Raw genomic sequence first — 22,671 nt, forward strand, 5'->3', positions numbered from 1 at the left:
TTAATTAACTAATTGCAAAAGCATGACTTCTTTAATGTGCACTGCAGTTCATGTAAGGTATCTGCTGCAGCAGCCTGGTGAGGAGCTCGTGCTGCTCTGGAATGACACTAAACAGTTGTGTGTCAACTTTTGGGGTTTTTTATAAACTTCCTGGTTTTCAGGATCTATGCTCTGTATTTATATGATGTAAATCTCAAAATGAGTCAGATGCTTAAGTTTGTGCTGAAGCTGTAATTGGAAATAATGGCATTGAATTTAGAAATTTAGATGATTTTTTTTTAAACGAAAAATCTTCCTCACAGCAAGACATTGCACTTGACAGATTATTCGGCTGAGGTAGGATTTGGATTGTTTTGATCTTTCTAAATTGCTAGGCAGCACCAGAAGACATGCATGTCTCCCTGAAAGTCTTTCCATCTCTTTCCATGTGCTTGTGCTAGCATACAGATTTTAACACTGAGGAAAAAAGATCAGTATAGGAAAGCAGTGTCAGGTTTGTTTGTGTGTTCGCTATTGGGAGATTTATTGTAATGGCATAATTAACTAAATAAAAAAACTTTCCCAAGGTGGAAATAAAGTTGGATTTCAAATGCATTTGAGGGGCTGGTAGGGCTATTTAGAAGTGATTAGCCTTGGAGGTATAATTTTCATTTTGCGTTGCAGAATTATATTTCTGTATTTAAACAAGACTTAGCCAACATACCATTTACCAAGGCAGATGCACAGAATAAGATTGCTTATATCAGTTCTCCCTGAGGCCTCAATTTAAAAACAGTTTTCTCATATTAAAGTGTAAGAGCCTGATGATAAGAGCTGTCATGTCTTGGCTGGGTAGCCAGTGTTATGAATACTGTAGTCTTAAACAAAAAGCTCTCCTCCTTTGATCTTACAGATACACTGCCACTGTTTCTTTGTATTCTTTCTTGCGTGTAACTCCATCTCCTGTGGGGTGCTTCAAATCATCTGAGATCTCCTTGGTCATCTGGGGTGATTTAATTTGTTTGCTTTTGATTGGGAGAGGTCCTTAACCTATCTGTTTTTCCATTGATACTTTTTTCTTCCACAGAGTCTTCCCAACTCTTCCTTTTGTGTTTATGGGGTTTTTTTTCCTCTTATCTACCTGTATTTTCACCCTGCAGCCTCTCTTTATTTCCTTTTCTTCTGCCCAGTGTTCACAACCTGAGTCAGCTTGCCCAGCTCTTTCCATTTCTGTTTTCAACTCTGCATCCAGTCCTCACATCCATTCCAGTATGAGCCCCCTCTGAGCTGGAGGGTCAGCACAATCTGCGGAGGCAAGCAGCTGAGCAATGAAAATCAGTGAATAAAAGAGTGGAGGTCCGTGTTGTGTTGAGCTCAAGACAAAAGAGGTTTTGGTAGCAGTTCTGACCAATGTGATGTTGGGATATGAAGTCATAAGAAACACGGAGTTGCAGGATAGAGCTGGAGTAGTTATTGCTCTCTTTCAAGAAGGAAATTTGCCTTGATTTCATAGGAATAGTTGCATTATTTCTGCAATTTTCTAAAAGCAAACAGTACTATTGACTTTAAAACCACTTTTTTGCTCATGGGCACTTTTTCAAATTTTACCATTGTCTTATAAAATGGAAGTTTCCATTTCTTGAAGAGCATTGCTTGATCAATCCATCTGGTGTCTGTCTACCATATTATTACACTGCATGCTTTTGACTTAACAGGGCTAAGTAGCCCAAGTGATTGATGACCAGTGTCTGTGTAATGCAGGTTAAGTAGTCGTTGTCTTATAAAGCCTGTCTATAGTCTCATAAATCAGTGGACTCCCTGTTTTTTCCCCTCCCTAATCTTCCTTTCTGACATTCCCTACCCCTCATCTCCAGGAGGGGATCGTTTCAAGTTACAGTTTTAACAGCTTTAAAAAAAATATATTGTCACAGATAACAGCATTGTGTAAGAAAGAAGTTCTTGTCAGTCTGTCTTGACTTCCCATCTCCAAATCCACTGCTGGCAGTGAATGGCCTTTCCCATCCTCTGGCTGAGCAGGTTCTGGGAGTGCTCAGTAACCTGCATCAGCCCAAGGAGCAGCTTAGGGAGCAGCTCTTTGTTCCTCTGGTTCGCCTGAACTCAGGTGTGTTTGGGGCTATGGAAAGATGAGCAGCTCCGAGCAGCCGCACGGGCACTGCTGCAGCTGAACACGGTTTCTCTGCAAACAAGGACCCGAAGGACTTCCCTGAAACAGAGCTTTCGGGGAGTCTTCTTGTCTTCTTGCTTTGGTTTGTGTAATGGGAGGTTGCAAGTGTGGGAAGTATTTCATTCAGGCTTTTTTTCCACCTCTTTGGTGAGTATTTTGAAATAGATTCTTCCTGGAAGGATGGAAAAATCCAATAAGTGTGTTTAGATAGTTTTCATGGATTACCACTGTTATGTTCGTTGACTTCACAGTGTGTTTTTTAAATTTCAGTTGCTCTTGTTATTGTGTTGTTTGGAGATGAAAAGAAAAGGTTATTTAGGGGGAACGATTTTTAAGCAGTTCTCTATGTTTTCTCCAGCTAAATGCCAAGTTGAAGCATTTTTCTTGAAAACTCAGTTTCTCGGAGATTAACATTTTACATTGAGACCTGTCATTTAATTATAGAAAATTAATAGTCCTGAATGGTTGAAATACATAAAAGTAGGGTTCTTTAATAATGCAGTGTTTTGGATTATTCCTTTTAACCTTTCATTATAGTCATATCTATTAAGCTTATTGTAATTTGTTTCAGAACAAATGAAATATATTTACTAATTGAGTTAGCTACTTTCTGAAATTTGAACCGAGCAACCAGAGTGCAAACAAGGAATCTAATATTTTGCTCTCCTGTTGTTGATTCAAATGATAATTGCAGACTGTTGTTACAAAAAAAAAAAAAAAAAAAAAAAAAAAAAAAAAAAAAAATTTTTTTTTAAAAATTTTTTTTTAAGAACAGCTAATATGCTTGATTTGTAGCAGAGTTCCATCCTCAAAAAATAACTTTGAGAGATCTTTGTGCTGATAAGTTTAATGTATTTGAAAACTCCTGAATTTGTGAGGGAAGGGAGATTGATTTGTTTGGTTGGTTTTTTTGTTTTTAAAGCAGAGCAGTTCTGGATATACTTTGCGGGTTATTTAGTAAATAATTTTGGTTTTATGAATGAAACTGAAATTCAAATTGCCATTTCGAAGGATATTCAGTAGCAGGAGTTCCGCTGTGTTTGACATCTACTTATTCTCTAAATGTTAGAGTGTAGCTGGCTGATAGGAAATCTTATATTGGGAATTATTGCTGAATTACATGTCTAACACACAGCTCTTTCTTTTCTTTTTTCTTTTTCCTTTTTCTTTTTACTTTTTTTTCTTTTTTTTTTTTTTTTTTTTTTTTTTTTTTTGGGTTTTTTTGTCTTCTTTTTTTTTTTTTCCCCCTTCCCATTTCCTTAAGGATTTGCAGCACTTGCAGCAGCTTCAGCAGCAGAATCTCAACCTGCAACAGTTTGTGTTGGTGCATCCAACAACCAACTTGCAGCCAGCACAGTTCATCATCTCACAAACGCCGCAGGGGCAGCAGGGTAAGTGCTCCTTGCCACAAAACCAAACCATACATGACAATTTTAGGGGAGAAAGTGAAACTCAGGTTGTTCATACCAATGCCCAGATTTCTCCCAGGCAGTGGCTCCCAGCTAGCTTTTTCCCCCCTAGGTTTATATCCTGAGTATGAGACAGGGTGGTGTGGAATATCCCTTTGGCCAGTTTGGGTCAGCTGTCATGGCTTTTTCCCCCCCAGCTTCTTGTCTTTCCCAGCCTGCTTGCTGGTGGGATGTGTGAGAAGCTGAAAATTCCTCCTTGACTCTAAATACTGCTTGACAATAACTAGAACATCAGTGTGTTATCAACATTGTTCTCATCCAAAATCCTCATCGCAGCACTGTACCAGTGATTAAGAAGAAAATTAACTCCATCTCAGTCAAAGGCAGGACAGACTGGAAAAAGATTACAAAATCAAAAGCCCTTGTGGGAGTCTGGAAAAGTACTTAAGCCTAAAGAGGGTACAACGAATTTTGTCATAAACTGAACTAATAATTAACACCTTGGGAAAAGAGCTAGAATGGTGGATTTGTGTAACAGCTCTTATAATAATATTTTGGCGATGCACTGGGTGTGACTTACATGCCAAAGATAGGCAAGGCAGTGATAGGTGGTGCTGTGTCAGAGCAGTTAAGTTGTGCACAGTAGCTTTGTTCTGAGGACTGATGTGTTCAGGCTGCAATGCATCACCGTGCTGATTGCACCCCATTTGTTGATGCCCACGGAAAACTGCATTTAGCCATGGCTTCTTATGCTGATATACTCCAATGGCCTTTTTTCCCCCCTTTCTCTTCTACATGAACTCTACTCAGTTGTTCAGGTCTGGTAATCCAAAGATTCTTGCTCAGAAGGCAAATCCTGTTATGCTTGAATAGTCCTGCAGAGCCTGGCTGTCCTGTAAAGCAGCTCTTTGCACCTCATTTTTTCTGTTCCTTTCAATTTTTTCATGCATCATTCCTTCTTACATACTATGACTTGGATAGAACTGGCTTTCCATTACGCTGAAGGGCTCTTACTGTCTGAATGCTCTCACATTTGAATACAGGGTTCTCCAAAATTACCTTCCTTTTAATAGGACTTGATTTAGGAGAGATTTTATACCAGCACTGGAAGAAAATGGCTGAAAGGCTATTCATGAAAGTATTTAGTGATGTACTGCTTTCTTAAAATGAAGCAGAACTTGTAAACTTAACATACTGTACTAGAAGAAATCAAACCACTAAAATTTAGTTCAAGAATTCTTCAAAATAGGTGCTTGGGTTTTTGGTTTCTTTTTTTTTTTATAAGTTTTTTTAAGAAAACAGCAAGCACAAAAGCATTATTTTGAAAAACTCCTTGGTATTGATGTCTGCCTACATTTTTCAGCTAAATTCTGCTGGTTTTATAAAATACCTTTGAAGATGCTTTACAAAAAGGAAAACTAAGAGAAGCACATTGTATTCATCCCCCAAAATGAGTTGTTTACATTATAGAAGGGAAGGCTTTCTTGTTTGCTTAAAATCTTCTGAAGTAGAATAAGTACTAGATGAGATTTTCATAGTATCTTTTCCAGAGGCTATCCCTGAAAAATCATTTCTTCACTACAGTTTAAGACCTGCATATTGCTGTCATCAGTGACGCAGTGTAGGTAGAGACATCATGTTTTACTGGTAATGTGCAGCCTGGACAACTGAATAGCTCAAAAATGTAGGAAGATTTATATGCTGAATTCTGACCATAGGCCATTAGTGTGTGACAACCTTCCAAACTGAAATGCTTGAATAGATCTCATTTTCTTTATGAGCACTCAATGATAAAGCAACATGTATGTCATAATACCCCTTATATCGCTTTTTGATATGGTTTTTTTGCAGTGTTTCATGGTTATTGTTAGAAGATCTCAAACAGTACATTATTATTTATGAGAAAGATTGAAAAAGTGTGTATTTTTATTTTGTTATTTGCTGTTGCACCTGACTTTTCCATGTTGTTCATGTCCTATTGCTCCATTAGTCAACTTCATAAAATAAATATTCTAAAGAAACTAGCATAGAGTTTTCTTCAAAACCAATGGCTTTTTTTTTATGCTTCATTGGTACTGCATGGAGCTTTATATATGTACACATTTAATAATGAACATAAAAATTTGGATTTGTGTATAGATTATGTATTCTGGAAGAAATTTCTTGCTTTACAGACTACGCTACATTTTTGTGTATGCCATGTAGTCATGTAAATGAGAAACACTGTTTTTAAAGGAGAAGAGCTTTTGAGAGAAATAAGTGAAGAATAGTGTATCTAAACAAAGGTGTAGAAGATGTAAACATTTGGTGAAGAAAAATGTTTTACTTGAAGAGGCAAAGGGATACAGAGAAATAGAGTCATCAGCAATTGTATTTAGATTCTTGAAGGGGTTGAACATTATGAGCCAAGATCTAACTCTAACTCCTAAATTTTTTTTTGAAAAAATTTAGGAAATTGAATACCTAAAATATTAATCAGTAATCAGGATGTTATTCTACTATCTTTCTTCAACACACACATTATAGCTCCCAGCAGCAGATAGGAAATTTTCCCTATAAATCCACTGCCGTATGTCTAATGTAGTCACCTTCCTTTTCCACATGATTTCTGGCTATTTAGGGGCTTATATGAAAAAAATTTTTAAGTTCCCATTTTTCATGGCTGATAATTGATAACATCATAACTGAAAGAATTGTTTCAAGCCTCAGCAGATATAAAGAAGATTGAATGGAAATAGAAATTTGGAACATTTTCTTATTCAGCGCAACTGCTGTTCATATTATTGTTAAAGTCACCAGGAGGAATGTAGCACCTTGTAATCCCTTTATATCTCTTGTATCTGTCCTTGTATCTAATAGAGCTGTCTCTAAAATAATCAATTTAACATCCCTTATTACAATTAGAGCTGCTTCTTAAAAATATTACCCTCATCAGGTGACTGTTCACCTTTTTACTCATGAGATGTTGCTAATACAGATAAGTATCAGTAAAAATCTGAACGGAGGGGGAAATGGTGCTGTGTTTAATATAAATTAGTGTTGCAAACAGGAGTTGTTGAGATCTAGGCAAAGACTGTATCACAGTGAGTGATACAAAGAAAATATCCAGAAAGGAAAATGTGGAAGACAAGCTACTAATTAACTATAAACATTGAAACTGGATCTACCTAGTCTCAAGTTATTGCTATTTATTATTAAAGACTGCCTTTATGATTTTTTTTTTAATTATAAAGTTGCCTGGGCCAAATCCTATCCTGTTTTCTTCTTTCATACCTGTTATACAGACTTTGAGGCCTCACTCATGTGGAAGTCCTTGTAATGGCTTTGTCTTGCAAGCTAACTTCCAGTGAGAGAATGAACAGCTTTGGCAGAGATAAAGCAGTCAAGTTCTTACATAAAAAACTTCACTCTTTTGGGAGATCAGTTTGGGATGAATTATGCATTATGCTTCTGGGCCAACTTTTTAAAAATTATGCTGAAAAAGTCTGTGCTTGAATGTTTGTTTTATCTTTTGTTTAATTTTAGATAGAACTGAACACCAGATCAGTCCTAAGGGACTCTTGGCTGGCAGGAAGAGTTTTTGGCTTGGACCATTATTCATGCTACTCTTAGACATTACAGGAAAAATCCTGAATGACAATAGATCTATTTACTATAACTATTAAAAAAATACTCTAAACTATCATACTTCAGCATAGATCCTTATCTGCCTCCATGCAGTCATTCTTTTAGAGTGCCACATAGGTGATTTGTGGGCCATATTTAATGCAGTAATACCACTAGACTCTTAAAACCCAGGGCAGAGGGTTAGGAATATGACCTCTGTATAGTATACAAGTACAATGGCAGCTTTTTATAGGTTCAAAAAAATCATGTGGGTTGGAAGAGACCTCTAGAGACCAGGTAGAATTGTTCAAAGCAGGTCCAATTACAGCAGCTATTCAGCACCTCAGCCAGTTAAATTGAACATATCCAAGAATGGAGTTTCTGCAACATTCTCAAGTACCTGCCCCATTAGTTGACTGCTATCATGTTAAAAAATAAAAATTGTTTTCCTATATCTAGTTGGAGTTTTCCATGTTCTGATAGCCATTGAATCTCATTACAGTGTACCCTCGAGCAGAGTCCATTTCTGTCGTTGAAGAAAGTGGTAGGATCTCACCTTCTCATCAGGCTAAAGCAAACAGCTCACTTGCCTGTTCCATCCTGTTAGCCACCCTGGTGGGCATTGGGTGTACAAAATCCAGGATGGCCTTGTGCCTTGTACTGGGAAGCCCAAGGCTGACAGCAGGACTCCAGCTGTGGTGTCACAGATGCCACGTGAAGGGGAAGAAGCACAAGCCTTGACCTGCTGGCTGCACTCCTGTGGGTACAGCCCAGGATGTGGCTGGCTGTCTCGAAAGGGCACACTGCCAGTTCATGTTCATCAGATTGTCCTCCAGGAAGCCCAGGACTTTTCCTGTGGGACTGCATTCCAGCCAGCCAAGGCCCACCCTGTATTGCTGCACAGGGTTATTCCAGCCCCCATGCAGAACATTGTATTTTCCTGCATTGATGTTCCTGAGGTTTAGTTTATCCAGCTAGTCTAGACGCTGGCTTCTGGCCTGTTGACCACTTTCCCATCTTTGGTATTATCCACAGACCTGCTGAGAATATATTTTATCCCATCAGCCTACTTGGTAATAAAGATATTAAGCAGTATGGGTTGCAGTATGAGTCTTTAAGGAAACAGCAGTGTTTGAAATTCCAGGATCTCAGTGGGTACCTAAAGGATGTGTTTACTTAGAAAAGGCAGTGCTATGCACTCTGTAAGTTCAGTCACTGAAGTTACTTTGGACCTCAGTGATTTCTTCTCAGAAAAGTAATGAAGGAGAAGCTTAAACTGGTTCAAGTCATGTCTTAAAAGAGCACAACTGCAACTGCCCACCCATGAGAGCCAAGGAGTGCCCACAGTGTGTGCATGGCAACTGCCTGGAAAGGCTGTGATCGGGAGGAGAGACACATTTCCAGAATGGTCCAACTGCTTTCCCCATCCCCTTCAGTCAGCTGCAGGTTGAATTGACTTGTTCTGTCTCCAGTTTCTGCCTGTGACACCTTGTGTCAGCACCTCTTACGTAGGATAAAAACAGAGTAGATTAAATTTGTTCAGATTATTTTATACTGATAATTCCATTATAATTGCTTCAGACCGTGTGAGTGAGAATAAAATGAGGAAGAGTGTAGTCATCTTGTGCTCTTTAGCAAAATTGTTAATGCCAGAAAAACATCCTCTGGGATTTCTCTGGGGACAGAAAGTCACAAAAGGCCAGTCCTAATTACTCTGATTGCAGTCATAAGACAAGTCAGTAACTTGTAATCGATGGTGTTACCAGTGGACTAGAACTCAAATGTCATCACTGTTGGCTGCCTGGTTTTCATTTGTTTGTTTACAGCCACTGTGTAGTGACAGTATGATGGGTTTGCCCCTTTCTCTTTCAAACTGTCACTTTAAAATTCACTATCACTGAATTAAGGTAAAAAACTCTGCACTTAGAGGTGACTGTTTACTAATTAATATTTAGATTTGGGCAGCTAAAATCATCTTTCAAGTGAACAAATATTTGCATTGTAAAAAGCAGTGTGTAGCTGTAGTAGGTGGCTGTCTTGGAAGTTCCTTGAGCAGCTCTGTTCTCTCACTGTGGCTTTTCACAAACACAGCTGGAACATGTTGATTATGTGGTGCAAAACAAACTTACATCGTTGTCTGTGGTGTGCTATTATGTTAGATAAACAGCTGTCTGTATTCTGTAGGTCCTGAGCATCTTGATAGCAGCAGGATTGTTTAAGATACATATTCAGCTCTTCGTTAAACGAAAATCAAGTATTGCTGTCAGATGATAATTCTTCTATGCTCGTGTATCCCTTACTGAGGATACATTTTCTCCTTCTTAACCATAGTAATCCCTCTTTCCATGTCTTTTATGGCCTTAACCTTGCATAAAACATCCAGTTCCTCAGTCAGTATTTATCAAGTCCTAAATTCTGTTTCCCCTGCCTTTATTCTGCTAAGAGGCAGATCAGGCAGCTGATGATGTTGAATTTAAGTGGTACATAGTTGATGGTGGCATAGCAGACCATCCATCTGTTGTTCCCCCCGGGTTTTAGGGGCTAGGTATATTGAAGTGTAAGTTTAATTAGTTGGGTTCTTAATTATTATAGTGGAAATTGATAGTTGTAGCCAGGAGGTACCTCAAAAATAACAGTTAACATTTTTCACAGTAAAATTGAGGGATTTGACTAACTGTAGGTATATTTTTGTCAAGATTCTGTCCCTTAAAAATAGATAAGTTTTTGCATTAGAAATGAAAAAAATATTGGTAGTTTCTGGTTAAAATATTTAGATGCAGACATGTATCTCAGTTTCCTCAGAGATTTAATAAACTGTACAAATAGTGGACTGTAAGGGAATTTATTTGTAGATTGACAGCATACATACTGGTTCTATCAGTTGCAACTGTTCTTTGATGTTGTCACCTTTTCTTAGGGTTATCCAGTGTAATGTTTATTCTATTTGTTAAAATGGAGTAGTGTTCAGTATCTTACCTAAACTTTAATTCCAATTACTCTTCCAAAAGATTCCTACTTTATTTGACCCAGGAGGGAGGTATCTAGGCTTGTTGTGTCTTCTGATGTGGTCTGCTTAAGTCTGCCAGAAAGCTTCCTTCTTGTTAGGCAGCTGGCATAGGGTGGTTTGGAGAGGAAGGAGAGTGATCAAGAAGCCAAATTTGTAGTTTTGATTAGCATTCAGTTGTTGAATTTGATCTCATTAATGCTCAGTATTTGATTTGGCTGCACAACTCTTGGTCAGCTCTTGGTTACCAGAAGAGGTTTATCCAAACTCTGAATGCTGAAAGGGGCACTAAATGATTCCTGCACATGGAAGTGGGATGACCTAGATCATTACCAACTCTTTCTGCAGAGGACACTTACACACATTCTCCCTCTTTCCCTTCCGTCACCACTTACACTTCAGGGAGATGCAAGGGGATTTTGGGCTGAAAACTCTGAACTCTGAACATATCTATGCAAGGATGAAACAGAAGCTCACATCTCAATTTTTTTTAACTTTCCGTCATTTGGCAAGAGGCATTTTACCTCGTTTCATGTTTTAGTGTTTTTGAATGACGAACCAAACACACTTTTCTCTCTCCAGGTCTCCTGCAAGCGCAGAATCTCTTAACGCAACTACCTCAGCAAAGCCAAGCCAACCTCCTGCAGTCTCAGCCAAGCATCACCCTTGCCTCGCAGGTCAGGCTTTTCCCTACACTTCATGACTTGCTTTGAGGGGATTTACACTATGGCAAGTGAATGGACCCTTTGCATTAGTTACTTGAATAGATGTTGTAGTTATAATAATGAATTTGTCTTTCTAGATAGTTCAGGTTTGTAGCTCCCACCCCAGTGTGCCTCTTTTCAGGCTTTAATGTTCTAAAGTGGATTTTTAGCTGTAAATTTTCATGATTGGTACCTTGAGTTAATAGCACTAGAGCAATGTTTGATTTTCTGTAAGGTTTTCTTGAAAATTCAGAGGAGCAAGGTGTGAGCTCCCTCAAAAGCTCCAAAAGGGGTTCACTGACAAGCCTCTTTCTGAAGATTGCAGTGGTAATCTATCTTTATTTTAGTGTAGTTATTTTGCAATCACTGCCAAGTCATTGCCAGTCTTACCAGTCAGCATCTGTGAAACGGAAGATATTGTTAGAAATGAAATATTCTGGTAGATATATATTAAAATATTCGAGCTCTGTGATTAAGTTTTCAGACTATAAGAAAAGCAATTTTTTAAGGTTGCATGTGCCTGCAAATTTAGTTGTGCTTGGCTCTGGGTTTTACTGTGCAGTTTAGTTTCATAGCTCCATGCTGTTTCTCAAATACCATGTAATATCACACAGTATCTTCCTGCCACCTCGGTTACACACAGGAATTTTCTAGTCTGCAATAAGGTGGCTGAGTCTATCAGAGTCTTAGAAAACTACATTTTCTATTATACCACTTCTAGTATTTTTCATGCACCATGTGGAAAATGGAATTTGTCTCACCTCTAGTTCATACCTCAGCTAGCAGCATGATTCCACACTAAAGATTATTCTTGGATTTAAAAAAAAAATTAAAAGCACTAAGATAATAAATTATGTAAAGTGGGTGAAATAATTGAAGATATATTGCATTAATTACCCGCTATGATTAATGTAAATGAAAAAATATTAAAAACCTTTAAGTGTGACACATGTATCTGCAATCCTAGATAGATCATATATGATTACATTATTTCTCAAGTAATGGAATTATAGATCTTGACCTCCCTCTACCATCTGCTGTGCACTGCAAAACACTGCACTAACCCAGGAGGAAAACAATGTAAGGAGTTATGTAAAGACTGAGCTATATGTAGGCCAGTTCTTTTAGAAGAGCCTTTTCTGAACCTTTGCATAGACTTTGCATAATACACTAGTGTTGCCTGGACTTGAGGCTGTTCTTGTTTGCCCTGAAGGAATCCAGAGTTTCAGAACTGGGTGTAGGACACAGGGGCATGAAATCACCTTTACTGAAGAGCCCCAGCTAAAGTGACTAGAATTTAACAGGATAGATGATTTGTCTCTGCATCTCAGCTGATCATGGCATGTGAGGAGGTAGAGCTATGCAATCACAACATTTCCAGTGTTCTTGTTGCACATAAAGCCTGACCTGGGTAATACCAGATCTAAATATATTTTGTTCACCTGTGAACATTGTCCAAGATGCTAATTTTTTTCAGATATTTATTGTAGTTGCATCGTAAAATGCTTTAGTATGCCAATGTTCAGGAATAGTGAACCTTTCACGGACTTCCTAGAAAAGTATCCTTTATGTAGAAGAAAAGTGTGACCTGAATGAATAATTTTCTGCAGATTCCCTTTGCTTAATTTCTTGTGTCACCAGTATGTCCATTTCAGTGTTGCAACTGTTGACGGAAGGGTTAGAGGTAAATCTAGTCTTTTCTTCCTGAACAGTTGAGTCAGTCACAAGAGATGGCATTGGAGGAAATTTGACATGTTTGCTGCATCTGTACATGCTCACTCTTCCAGGATTAAATAGGGGAGTTGAATCTTTTGGGATGCTGACAATCTGCCACCTCACAAGACCAGTAGATTAAATTTTAATTTTTTTTCAAAAGGGATGAATACCAAGGTGTCTATAGGTGATAGAAGTGTGTTCAGTCTTTCTTTGAGCAGCTTCTGCAGCAATTAAAAGTTGTTGGTTACCATTGAACATCTCTTACTTGTCTTTAACTGGTTACGACAGAACGTTAAAAGCCTGTCATACTATTGTAGTTGTCTGGATTGTGTTTGCTTGTTCTGGAGAGGAATGTTAATAAATGGAGGAACTTCCAGATTTCAGGACACGTCCAATCCACTGACCTCTCTCACAAGAACATCACATAGCTTTTAGGAATTTAATTTCTGTTGATTATCCTCTTAAGTCTGATTTTCATCCTTTCCTTGCTGTCTCAATAGCCAGCAACCCCAACACGCACAATAGCAGCGACCCCCATTCAGCCACTTCCACAGAGCCAGTCAACACCAAAGCGAATCGACACTCCCAGCTTGGAGGAGCCCAGTGACCTTGAGGAGCTTGAGCAGTTTGCCAAGACTTTCAAACAAAGACGGATCAAACTTGGATTCACTCAGGTGAGACTGCGTACCTTAGTGCCTGCCAGTGTGGAACCTGAGGTCTCATCTTTCAAGTCTGGGGGGAGACTACAATTCCATCATTCCCTAGGAGAACCTGCTTAAATAGGGTTATGCTCTGGCCTTTATGTGGGGGATTTCTAAGAAATAACAGAACAAGCCATACATCCATCTTACTTCCCTGTTGGTTTTAAAGCATAGCCATTTTCCCAGCAGGGGAAAACGTGCATTTACCAGCTCCAGATGTCATTGCATGTGCACTATTCATTCCATGGGATGTGACATGAATGGGACAAAGCACTTTAAAGCTGCCTTTAGAAGTACAAAGTTCCAAAAATCATACAGTACAATTAACTGCTCTGTGTGTTTAAAAAGTGTATCACATCTGTGCAGTTGCTTTGGATGTCAAAGGGTTTTTATCTCTCAAGCGTATTTTCCTATTAAACATCAATGATTTCTGTATTTAATGCTTTTGCTAAGGTTCCTAAACAAAACCTGAAAGGACTGTCACCTTTGAAGTTTTCTCCTTACAAGGGTGAACTGGAGTTGTGGTTTGTTTTGGTTTGTTTAAAAGCTCAGAAATACCCGTAGAGCAGAAGAAAACTAATCTTGAACATAGTGAAGGTGGTTGAATGAAGACCACAATTAAAAGTACAAAGTGCATTTATATGTTCCATTATTCTTTTGAAAGGAACTTGGTTCCAAGAGTCCCTTCTTATTAAAATCAAAATTATTTTTTCCCCCTGCAAAATTAAAATATCTCCCCAGATAAACAATTCGTTTTGGCTGGAATCTGTGGTTAAGCATAAGCATGATTTTACTAGAAGAAAGAGCATGCAAAAATCAAAGTATTTAAAAGTCTGAGCTCAAAGCAGTCAGTCCAACATATGTGATGGAATAGAATAAGTAAATCTTCTCTAGCTGAAAGTATGTGCTGAAGTCAGATTTATTTTTCTGGCAAAGTCCTAAATTGAAAAATCAAAGCTCATAATGAGAGTTTCTGGCAGCATCTTAATTATAAGTCAAGAACAGAATGTTCTTAGTCAAATGAAGTGCATTTTGCTGGCATGTGTGTCTCCTTCCCTCCCTTCTTTCCACTAGAGGGAAGCACAGAAATACAAGTGATGGACACACACAAAAGCTCGAATAGAGCAGCACAGAATAGGATAAAATACAATAGCTTCCCTATAGCCTGACAGAGGAGGTTCTTGTAGATCTCTCATTATTATGTTTAATCTGCCCTGCTGTGAGATGATTATAAAAGCTCAACTAGACTTTTTAAGCTGTGTGTTAACCTTTCTTTATTGACCTGGTTATGAATTTTCATGGTGAGGAAAAATGAACACAACTGCTCAGGCTTGCATTTCAGTATTTGCTTTTCAGATTAAAAAAGGGGAATCTTGAGAATGTGATAAAATTGCATTCGGTCATTCCTATCCTACTCTGAGTTTGTATGTGTGTAATTAGGCTGTTCTAATAACTTTAACCTAATTGCATAATTGGATGATAATTAGAGACCCTGATTACTTTGGTTTCGTATGGTTGGATAAATAGACTCCCGTTCAGAGGATAAAAGAAATTTATTTCCAGCAGTACTGTAAGCTTTTTCAGACTCACCCCACCCCTGCCTTTCAAAAATAATTGTAAGATTTAGTTTGCATTGCAAACTAATCACTTACTACATTCTGTCATGTGAACAATAAAACAGGTTTTGAATTTCAGCAGTTCTGCTTCTTCTCCCACCCTGAAATGTGGGTGATGCATTTAAATCTCTTTGTTTGTTTTCCTTAAAAATACCTCCATATTTGACACACAGGCACACAATGAGCAAACTGCACCTTAGCATCATTGCAGGCCTGGGACTAATTGCTCAGTACAGATTCAAGAGACATGAGTGAACATTTTAGACAATGTTATTTTTATTCTGTGAAAGGAATTGCCTCTGCTAGACCATCTGAGCTTCTTAACAGACCAGTACACACAACAATGGTGTACCTTATAATCAGTTGCAGTTCATTACCAGAGCTTCAGTCAACCTACAGAGTAGATCAGATGTGTATACAGTGCCTTCATACTCTGTTCCATCCTATCTGTGGGCCATCCCAAAATATAAAATTCTCATCCCAGTATGTAAATTCCTTTGCCTACAGCTGAAATGCTGCCACCTTTTGGCATTGACAAAGAAATGGTTGACTATTCATTTTAAATCAGATGGCAAATGTTTGTAAGAACAACATAAATCCAGAATTAAATTTAGTTGGGGGACTGGAGCAAATTTCATAACTCTTTCCTGCCAAGACATAAATCAACTTATCTCTAAAATGGTTTACATAGCCAGGTTTTCTTCTTCATAAACCCAGAAGAGCATCCACGCTACTCCTCTTGGAATGATTTATGAGTTTAAAAATGCACAGAATCCTGGCATATGAGTAGAGGCATAAATGTGAGTTCCCACGTGTTTCCTCTGATTGAAGGGCACACAAACCAATTGTTCTGGTCCTCTTCTAGGAAGGAAATTGTTTTCTTTGCTCAGCCTGCACAATTTACTAAGCTTCCCAAAAGCTGTTTTCTTCCTGGCTTGTGTGTGGCCACTCTGCATGCTGTCAGTGTACTCATACCCAGCTGTGGTTGTGGAGCTGACCTCAGAGAAGAGCGAGCTTTATGCCCAGTCCAACTAACCCATTTGCAATTAAACTCCACTAACTGTGCTCCAGCTTTTCAGCCTCTTCTTCCACACTTCTCATACTTCGTTTTGTGCTTAAAAAAATAAAAATCTAAATAAAGCTGCTTTAGATCGAATAGTATACTTGAAATATAAGTGCTTTTTTATTTTTTTTTTCAAAAGGCAGGACCCTCCAGCTTTAAAGCAAAGCATGAAAATATTATGGTGTTTTTAATGGCCACAATCAAGAATGGATTGATTTTTTTTTTTAAACACTACTTTCCAAGTGTGTACTTACATAGCTATATAATATATACATAAATATTAGGATAAGCAGAATGTCTGCTAGCAGAATAGCTAGCTAAAACTGAGTTTAAAAAGCAATAACAGATGTAAAGAGATGATAATCTGCCTGTAAATCTCCTGGATTGCTTTCTGGCAGATGGGTAATGATAGTCAAGACTGCAGTTAATCATTACTTGAAATGGTTCAACTTCTTGTCTGCTTTAAAATTTGTATCTATTGGGGAGAAATTTGGTTTGAACCTCAGAAGATACTAGCAGTTCAGATAAGAATATTTCTGCATCTATTTAAATGTGATGTATGGTTGCAGACATCTTGTCCTGAGTATTTTCTACAAATTTGGGAAAGTGAATTCATTGCATTTCTGCTTATTTGAACTTTCAGTGTGAAATAGGCATAAAAACTTAAATCTGCTCCCAAAGAGAGCTTGGCATTTACTTATTTTAAAAAACTAAGAAAAAATTACGAGTTAACATTCAGTGGAATGTGCTGCTCAGTGATAATGCTAAGAAGACAAAGCATCAGGGATTTCCTGGAAAGAGTTGCAAGGTTAAACTGACTGAGGTTTGACATTTCTTTATGATTATTGCTCTAGCATGAATCTTGGTAGCGCTGAGGAAGCCTCTGTGAAACTGAAATCCCACGCAGCAGTGGAGTCACTAAGAGAACACCAGAATGTGACAGGATTCCTTGCTTTGGAAGTGCCTATGTCAGTGAATCCCTTTTTTCTCTTTCTTTGTCCAGGGTGATGTTGGGCTCGCTATGGGCAAACTCTATGGAAATGACTTCAGCCAAACTACCATCTCTCGCTTTGAAGCCTTGAACCTCAGCTTTAAGAACATGTGCAAGTTAAAGCCACTTCTGGAAAAGTGGCTCAATGATGCAGGTGAATGAGTCTGTGTATTTCACCAGCCTACCAAAATCAGTAGGATTCTGAAAAGCTGCTTCGTTTGTGCCCTTATGGTTTTATGAAGCTACCAGCCTTTGTAGCTGCCCATGGGACAAATGAAGGTGTAGAAATAAGGGTCCGTAGTTCTCTTTCCTTGTGCCTATATGCATCCAAAATAGTTCCAGTATGAATTTTCAGAAATGTGTTCTCTAGACAGCTGAACCATTGCATGGGATGAGGTACAATATGTGTCATGGTTTTCCTCCTTCGTGTATGTTAATGCATATAACGTCTAATCCTCTTCTAGCTTTCTTTTTCAGATGTGTATTAGAGAGAGGGTTGCATGATTTGTTGTTTCAGTAGGCAGAGCTTATTGCATCCATTTCCTTCCATACCCTGTGTGCATTCTTTTTATCTCTCTCTAAAGGTTCAGATAAATAATATTTTTTCCCTGTAGGAAGAGTTCTTTGTGGATTAGGTTTTGCTTTTTCCCTCCCATATTAATTTTTTTTCTGGGATACAAGTTATTCACTATGCCAATGTTGGTAGTGTTCTTTTTTTTTTATTCTCCACCAGCTAAAGGATCTTGTGTGGTGGTGCTAGGTGTTAGGAGAGAAAGTGTTCGAGAGTGCTGTCAGCCAGTTTTTTCTTCCAAGTATGCAATTGTACATAGTATAAAGCTGATGGATATGTTAAACAGATGGCAGGGATGGTGTGTGCCTTCCTATTTTTATCCTATTTTAAAATGGAGAGAGCTTTATGCTGGCACCTACAGCATTCTCTGAAATTTCGAAAGTAATTTCATGCAGTGTTGAAAATTTGTCCTGCATTGAGAAAAGGAAGTGTCATTCTGTTGTGCTGGCAGGAGTTATCATTAGGTGTTGTAGGTCTGTGATAGAAAACATAAATACCTCCACACTGAATGCTCAAGTCCACAGGACAGCGGTCCCCAAACCTTCCAGCAACATTGGATGGATCCAATGCTGCAAGGAGTGTCGTAGGGGCTTTCTTTCCTGCTAGCCTGAAGAAAGACTTGTCTCTGTAAAGTTGAGTGAATGGTGTCATGGTTCTTCACACCCTGCAAGCCATTGTCTTTGGCTCTGACTCAGTTCCATGAAAATCTTTGGAAGAAAGATTCAGGCGACTTCAGAAGCTTCTGTTTTAGGTAAAGTAGGCAGGAGAAGCATACTGATGGTTCCAGAATTTATTGCCGTGGAACTCAGCTGGTTCTCAGTGGAGTTTTCAGACCGAGGAAGGGTTTCCACATATTTACAGGTGCCTTTACTATTAAAAAAAATCTAGAAAATACTTGCCCATTTGAGTCTACCAGAATAATGGTGGGGATTGTGAACTTTGTCACCTGCTTATCACCCACAAACCCCAGGGCAATGAAGGAACTCCAGCCACAATTAATGATTTTGTTTAAATTCCCAAAATTGCCATTTGGTTAGATTGCTCTTCCTGCTGCAAAATGGGGTTAAATGTTCTCTCTTTGCTCCTCTGTGAAGCCAGAAAGACAGGATTAGGGGTTAAGAGCCCTGGTGAAGTTAAGAAGGGGCAGCTGCTTGCTGTGTGGAGTGGTTGGTAGCCCTGAGTAGCTGCTAAGATGTCCAGAGAGAACAGACTCAGCACTGTGGAGCCGGTGAACTTCTCTTCCTCAAGTGTTTTGTAGAGTGGGTAAAAGAAATTTCAGGCTGCTCAGATTTTTTTCATAACTGCCTGTGACTTTCAGCTATGGCTCATGGATATCAAGTACTCCTTTTTCCTTTAAACTGGAGCTTGCAGTGAGTCAGTGGGGAGCAGACTGAGATATGGGAGACAAGCTCTGTATAGGTCCTAAAAAAGGGATACTGTGGTAGCATACAGGAGCAGAGGACATCCCCTGGGCTTATTTGTAGCTTTTTTGTTTTAGGTATATGTTGTATTTTGTAAATACAGTGATTAATGCATGTGATCGTCATAAACCTCTATATATTTGGAATAGATACAGAGCAGGTCTTAACGTACCTTGCACAGGTGAAGAACACATGCATTAGACTGCACTGCATTCAGATGAAATCTCCTGATTTGTATTACTTTCTTCTTTTTCAGAAAACCTCTCATCTGATTCAACTCTCTCCAGCCCAAGTGCCCTGAATTCTCCAGGGCAAGGGATCGAAGGCTTGAACCGTAGGAGGAAGAAACGCACCAGCATAGAGACCAACATACGTGTGGCCTTAGAGAAGAGTTTCCTGGAGGTCAGTGCTCCTGGTGCTGTGCTCAGCCTATGAAAAAATGGAGAAACTTCACTTAACAATTTTATTTGTTAGAGTGAACCCATTACTGTGCTATTTAGGAAAGTGCTAGTACTAAACAAGGGGAATACAAAAGCCATGCCAAGAAACGTGCATCAACATCTGTTTCACTTTAAAAACAAGCACAAACCCCCTCAGAAAAACTCACTGGCTCTTGCAGTTCACTGACTTTGTGATTTTGCATTCCAGTATACTCAGACATGGGTTTAAACACTTCCCTTCATGAGGATGGATAAATGAGGCAATAGTCTAAGCATACATAATTTGAGGTTTTTAGATGGAGGGCAGAAGCATCTACTGTGGTTTGTCGCTATGGTACCACTGACCAGATTCTGGATCTAAATCACCAATTCAGATTTCTGCCTACTGGAGAAGAAACTATGTTGCAAAACTCCAGGAGGTAATTTCAGAGCTTTTCAAATACTATTTTCTTTTGTCAGAACCAAAAGCCTACCTCGGATGAGATCGCCATGATAGCTGACCAGCTAAACATGGAGAAGGAGGTGATCCGCGTTTGGTTCTGTAACCGGCGCCAGAAGGAGAAAAGGATCAACCCACCCAGCAGTGGTGGAACCAGCAGCTCGCCCATCAAAGCAATTTTCCCTTGTCCAACCTCACTGGTAAGGGTCAAGAACTGTGTTGACAAAGATCACTGGTGGAGGTAGTTCTGCTGTGCTCACTGTGGAGGCGTTACACGTGCTGCACCTTCTTTGTACAGCAGACTTGTTCTCACATATTTGTGTTTTACTGACATTTTGAGTGTTCCACCTGGATACTGTCTAAGAGAGATAATGCTTACAAATCAGGCACTAGTCAGGCCTTCAGTGAGAGTGTTTTATTTAGTCAGCTCATGAACAAATATTCTGACTACCAAATTTGCACTTGGGGTTGTTGCATTGAACTTACTTCAGATAATGCCTCCAGTTTATATCTGGACTTTCCTTCTTTTACCCAATTTTTTAAAAAATAAAATAATAGTATTTTTTTAAGTGCTTAATAGCTCTCCCTGCCACCTCTTATTTTAGTAGCTCTGGTCAGTAAATGAGCAGCAGTAAAATGTGTAATGCCCTGGAACGGGTTGCCCAGAGAGACTGTGGAGTCTCCCTCACTGGAGATACTCAAGAACCATCTGGACTCAATTCTGTGCCATGTGCTCTAAGAGTGACCCTGCAGGGAGGTTGGACACAAGGACCCACTGTGGTCCCTTCCGCTCTTACCCATCCTTTGATTCTGTATCATTTGGAGACTTAGGTCACACAAATCCAATGATACCATTGTTGTTTCTTCTAGTCAGAAATTATTTATATAATAAATAACAAAGTCATGGAACAGAAGAACAGTTCAGCTAATACTCATTTCCCACACTTGTATTTACCTCAGGTAAACACAAACTTCATGAAAATAAGAGTAACAAAACACATGCATCAAGGTTCCTTCAGCACCTTTGCTACCAATGTCCGTGGAGGTCTGTTTTCATAAATAGAAACAGTAGCTATTAGATTTCATAGTAGCTATGCTAATAGGAATGTGGTGGAATTTATGTAGCCTGTAGCTGTCCTTTTGTAGTATTTATTCCACCCTCATCACCGTAGTAGCTAATATCTTCCAGTACTTCATTAAACCATTAATTTTGGTGATGTGTTATTCTCTCCCCTCATGCTTGTCTCAGGGTGTGTGCATGCAACCAACCTTTTGTTTCAGGGGAAGGACTGTTTAATGTACTTAGTCTTTTTTATTATTGTTGTTTTGGTTTGGGTTTTCTTTTTTTTTTTTTTTTTTTCCCAGTTGCAAAGCAAGGTTGCATGCCTTGCTACCAAAGCAGAATGTAGTGAGATTTATGATAGTATGTTTTAGTAACTGTGCAAGTTCCCTCAGACTGAAACTTAAAGGAGCTTTCCTAGGGAAATTTTCCTGTTGCTATAATCTGCCATTGTATATAAGAAATTGAGGTGTTAACCACAGTCTCCCTTTCATCAGTGAAGTTTCACTAGTGTTTTCACTCATTCTAAGCTTCTCTTAACACTGTGCTGCTACTCAAATGGATGTTCCAACCCTGCTGCCACCAGCCTTCACTGACTGTGTGCTTTGTTGATTCCTTGTGTCAGCTCTGGAGATTGTGCTCATAGGATGCTTGGGCTTACTTTAGTATTTTGACTGCAAATTAGCCATGTGAGGAGCAATGATGAATTTTCAGTATGGTTAGATAACCTGTGTGACTTGCAGCCTGGCTGCACGAGGGCGGGGGCTCTGCAGCAGCATTGGAGGGGAAGGCTCCTTTTGGGGGCAGCCTGCTTTGCATTGGCTGGAGTCACTCACTGTAACCACGGGGGTGAGCTGTATTAATTCCAGGTCATTCTCTGCCCTGAAATAGGGATGGTGACCTTGGCCTTAACTGTTTGCTGGACAGATGACAGATGTGGTGGCTGGGCTGCATTAGTGGGAGGTGTACTGTGCATCCAGCTCCTCTTAATTTCATATGCTGTTTGAGATGGGCAGAAAGCTTTCAGATCTGTCCCAGTTGCCCCAGTCTTGTTTAAAATGCATGCAGCATTTGACTCCCTCTAAGAGGCAGGAGAGATATTTCTCTGATAATAGATTTAAGGTAAGAGAGTGGAAAGGAGGAATGTTTAGCCTATATCCTTGCCTATGTTCTCTTGGGCAATTCTAAAGGATTCATTTCTCTCATTGATGTATAACAGTCTTCAAATATTACTGTTGGACACCATTTCTTGTCCATAAAAAGTCCTTTCCTTATATTTCATTTTTCCTCATAAGCTAGTTTCTCCAGCCTTAAATCTTTGGTGTTTATCTGAAATGTCTTCAGTTTATTTTAGCTTTCTTGTAATAAACCATCCACAATTGAAAACTCCATTTGTATGTTTTAAAATTCAGAGATCCTTCCTCTGGCACAAGGAAGCTTATCAAAGGAAAGTTTATAGTTTATTTGAATAAAAGTGAAATGTTATTCTGCTTCTCCATATAAACACATTACTCTAAATACCTTTGTTAATGCTGGGGCATTTACATAATTTTATCAGAAAGAGATGTGGAGCTGAAAAGATGTTTGAACAAGAAAAAGAAAAGTAGAAATAATATATTTTGTAACTCTTTCTGTAAGAGTGTCTCTATTAAAACAAGGTGCTGTCTTTGTGGGGTGGCAGAGAGGGCTAACTTGCAGTCTTGGGAATTATGGATAGGGGTGTATCTGCTTTCAAATACTGAATTATTAGGAATAAAGATATTGCT

General features: G+C 38.9%; 1 protein-coding gene across 12 annotated transcripts in view; it reads left to right on the plus strand.

The window, feature by feature from the left end:
• The window catches only part of POU2F1 (POU class 2 homeobox 1), a 113,263-nt gene that overhangs the window by 75,200 nt on the left and 15,392 nt on the right, over positions 1–22,671 (plus strand). For 9 of the 12 annotated variants that reach the window (XR_005956196.1, XR_005956197.1, XM_041480189.1 and 6 more), the window contains 6 exons: positions 3,429–3,555; positions 10,766–10,860; positions 13,104–13,277; positions 16,987–17,128; positions 19,223–19,368; positions 19,866–20,045. Coding sequence is in view for 10 of the 12 variants with exons in the window: in XM_041480189.1 (XP_041336123.1) it covers positions 3,429–3,555; positions 10,766–10,860; positions 13,104–13,277; positions 16,987–17,128; positions 19,223–19,368; positions 19,866–20,045 (864 nt within the window). In the remaining 2 variants the exon portion in view is untranslated. The remainder of the gene's footprint in view (positions 1–3,428; positions 3,556–10,765; positions 10,861–13,103; positions 13,278–16,986; positions 17,129–19,222; positions 19,369–19,865; positions 20,046–22,671) is intronic. The other 3 variants (XM_041480182.1, XM_041480185.1, XM_041480191.1) reach the window with 1 other exon arrangement.

This window comes from Pyrgilauda ruficollis, unplaced genomic scaffold (genome assembly GCF_017590135.1).
Source record: "Pyrgilauda ruficollis isolate IOZ18807 unplaced genomic scaffold, ASM1759013v1 scaffold50, whole genome shotgun sequence".
NCBI classification, from domain to species: domain Eukaryota; kingdom Metazoa; phylum Chordata; class Aves; order Passeriformes; family Passeridae; genus Pyrgilauda; species Pyrgilauda ruficollis.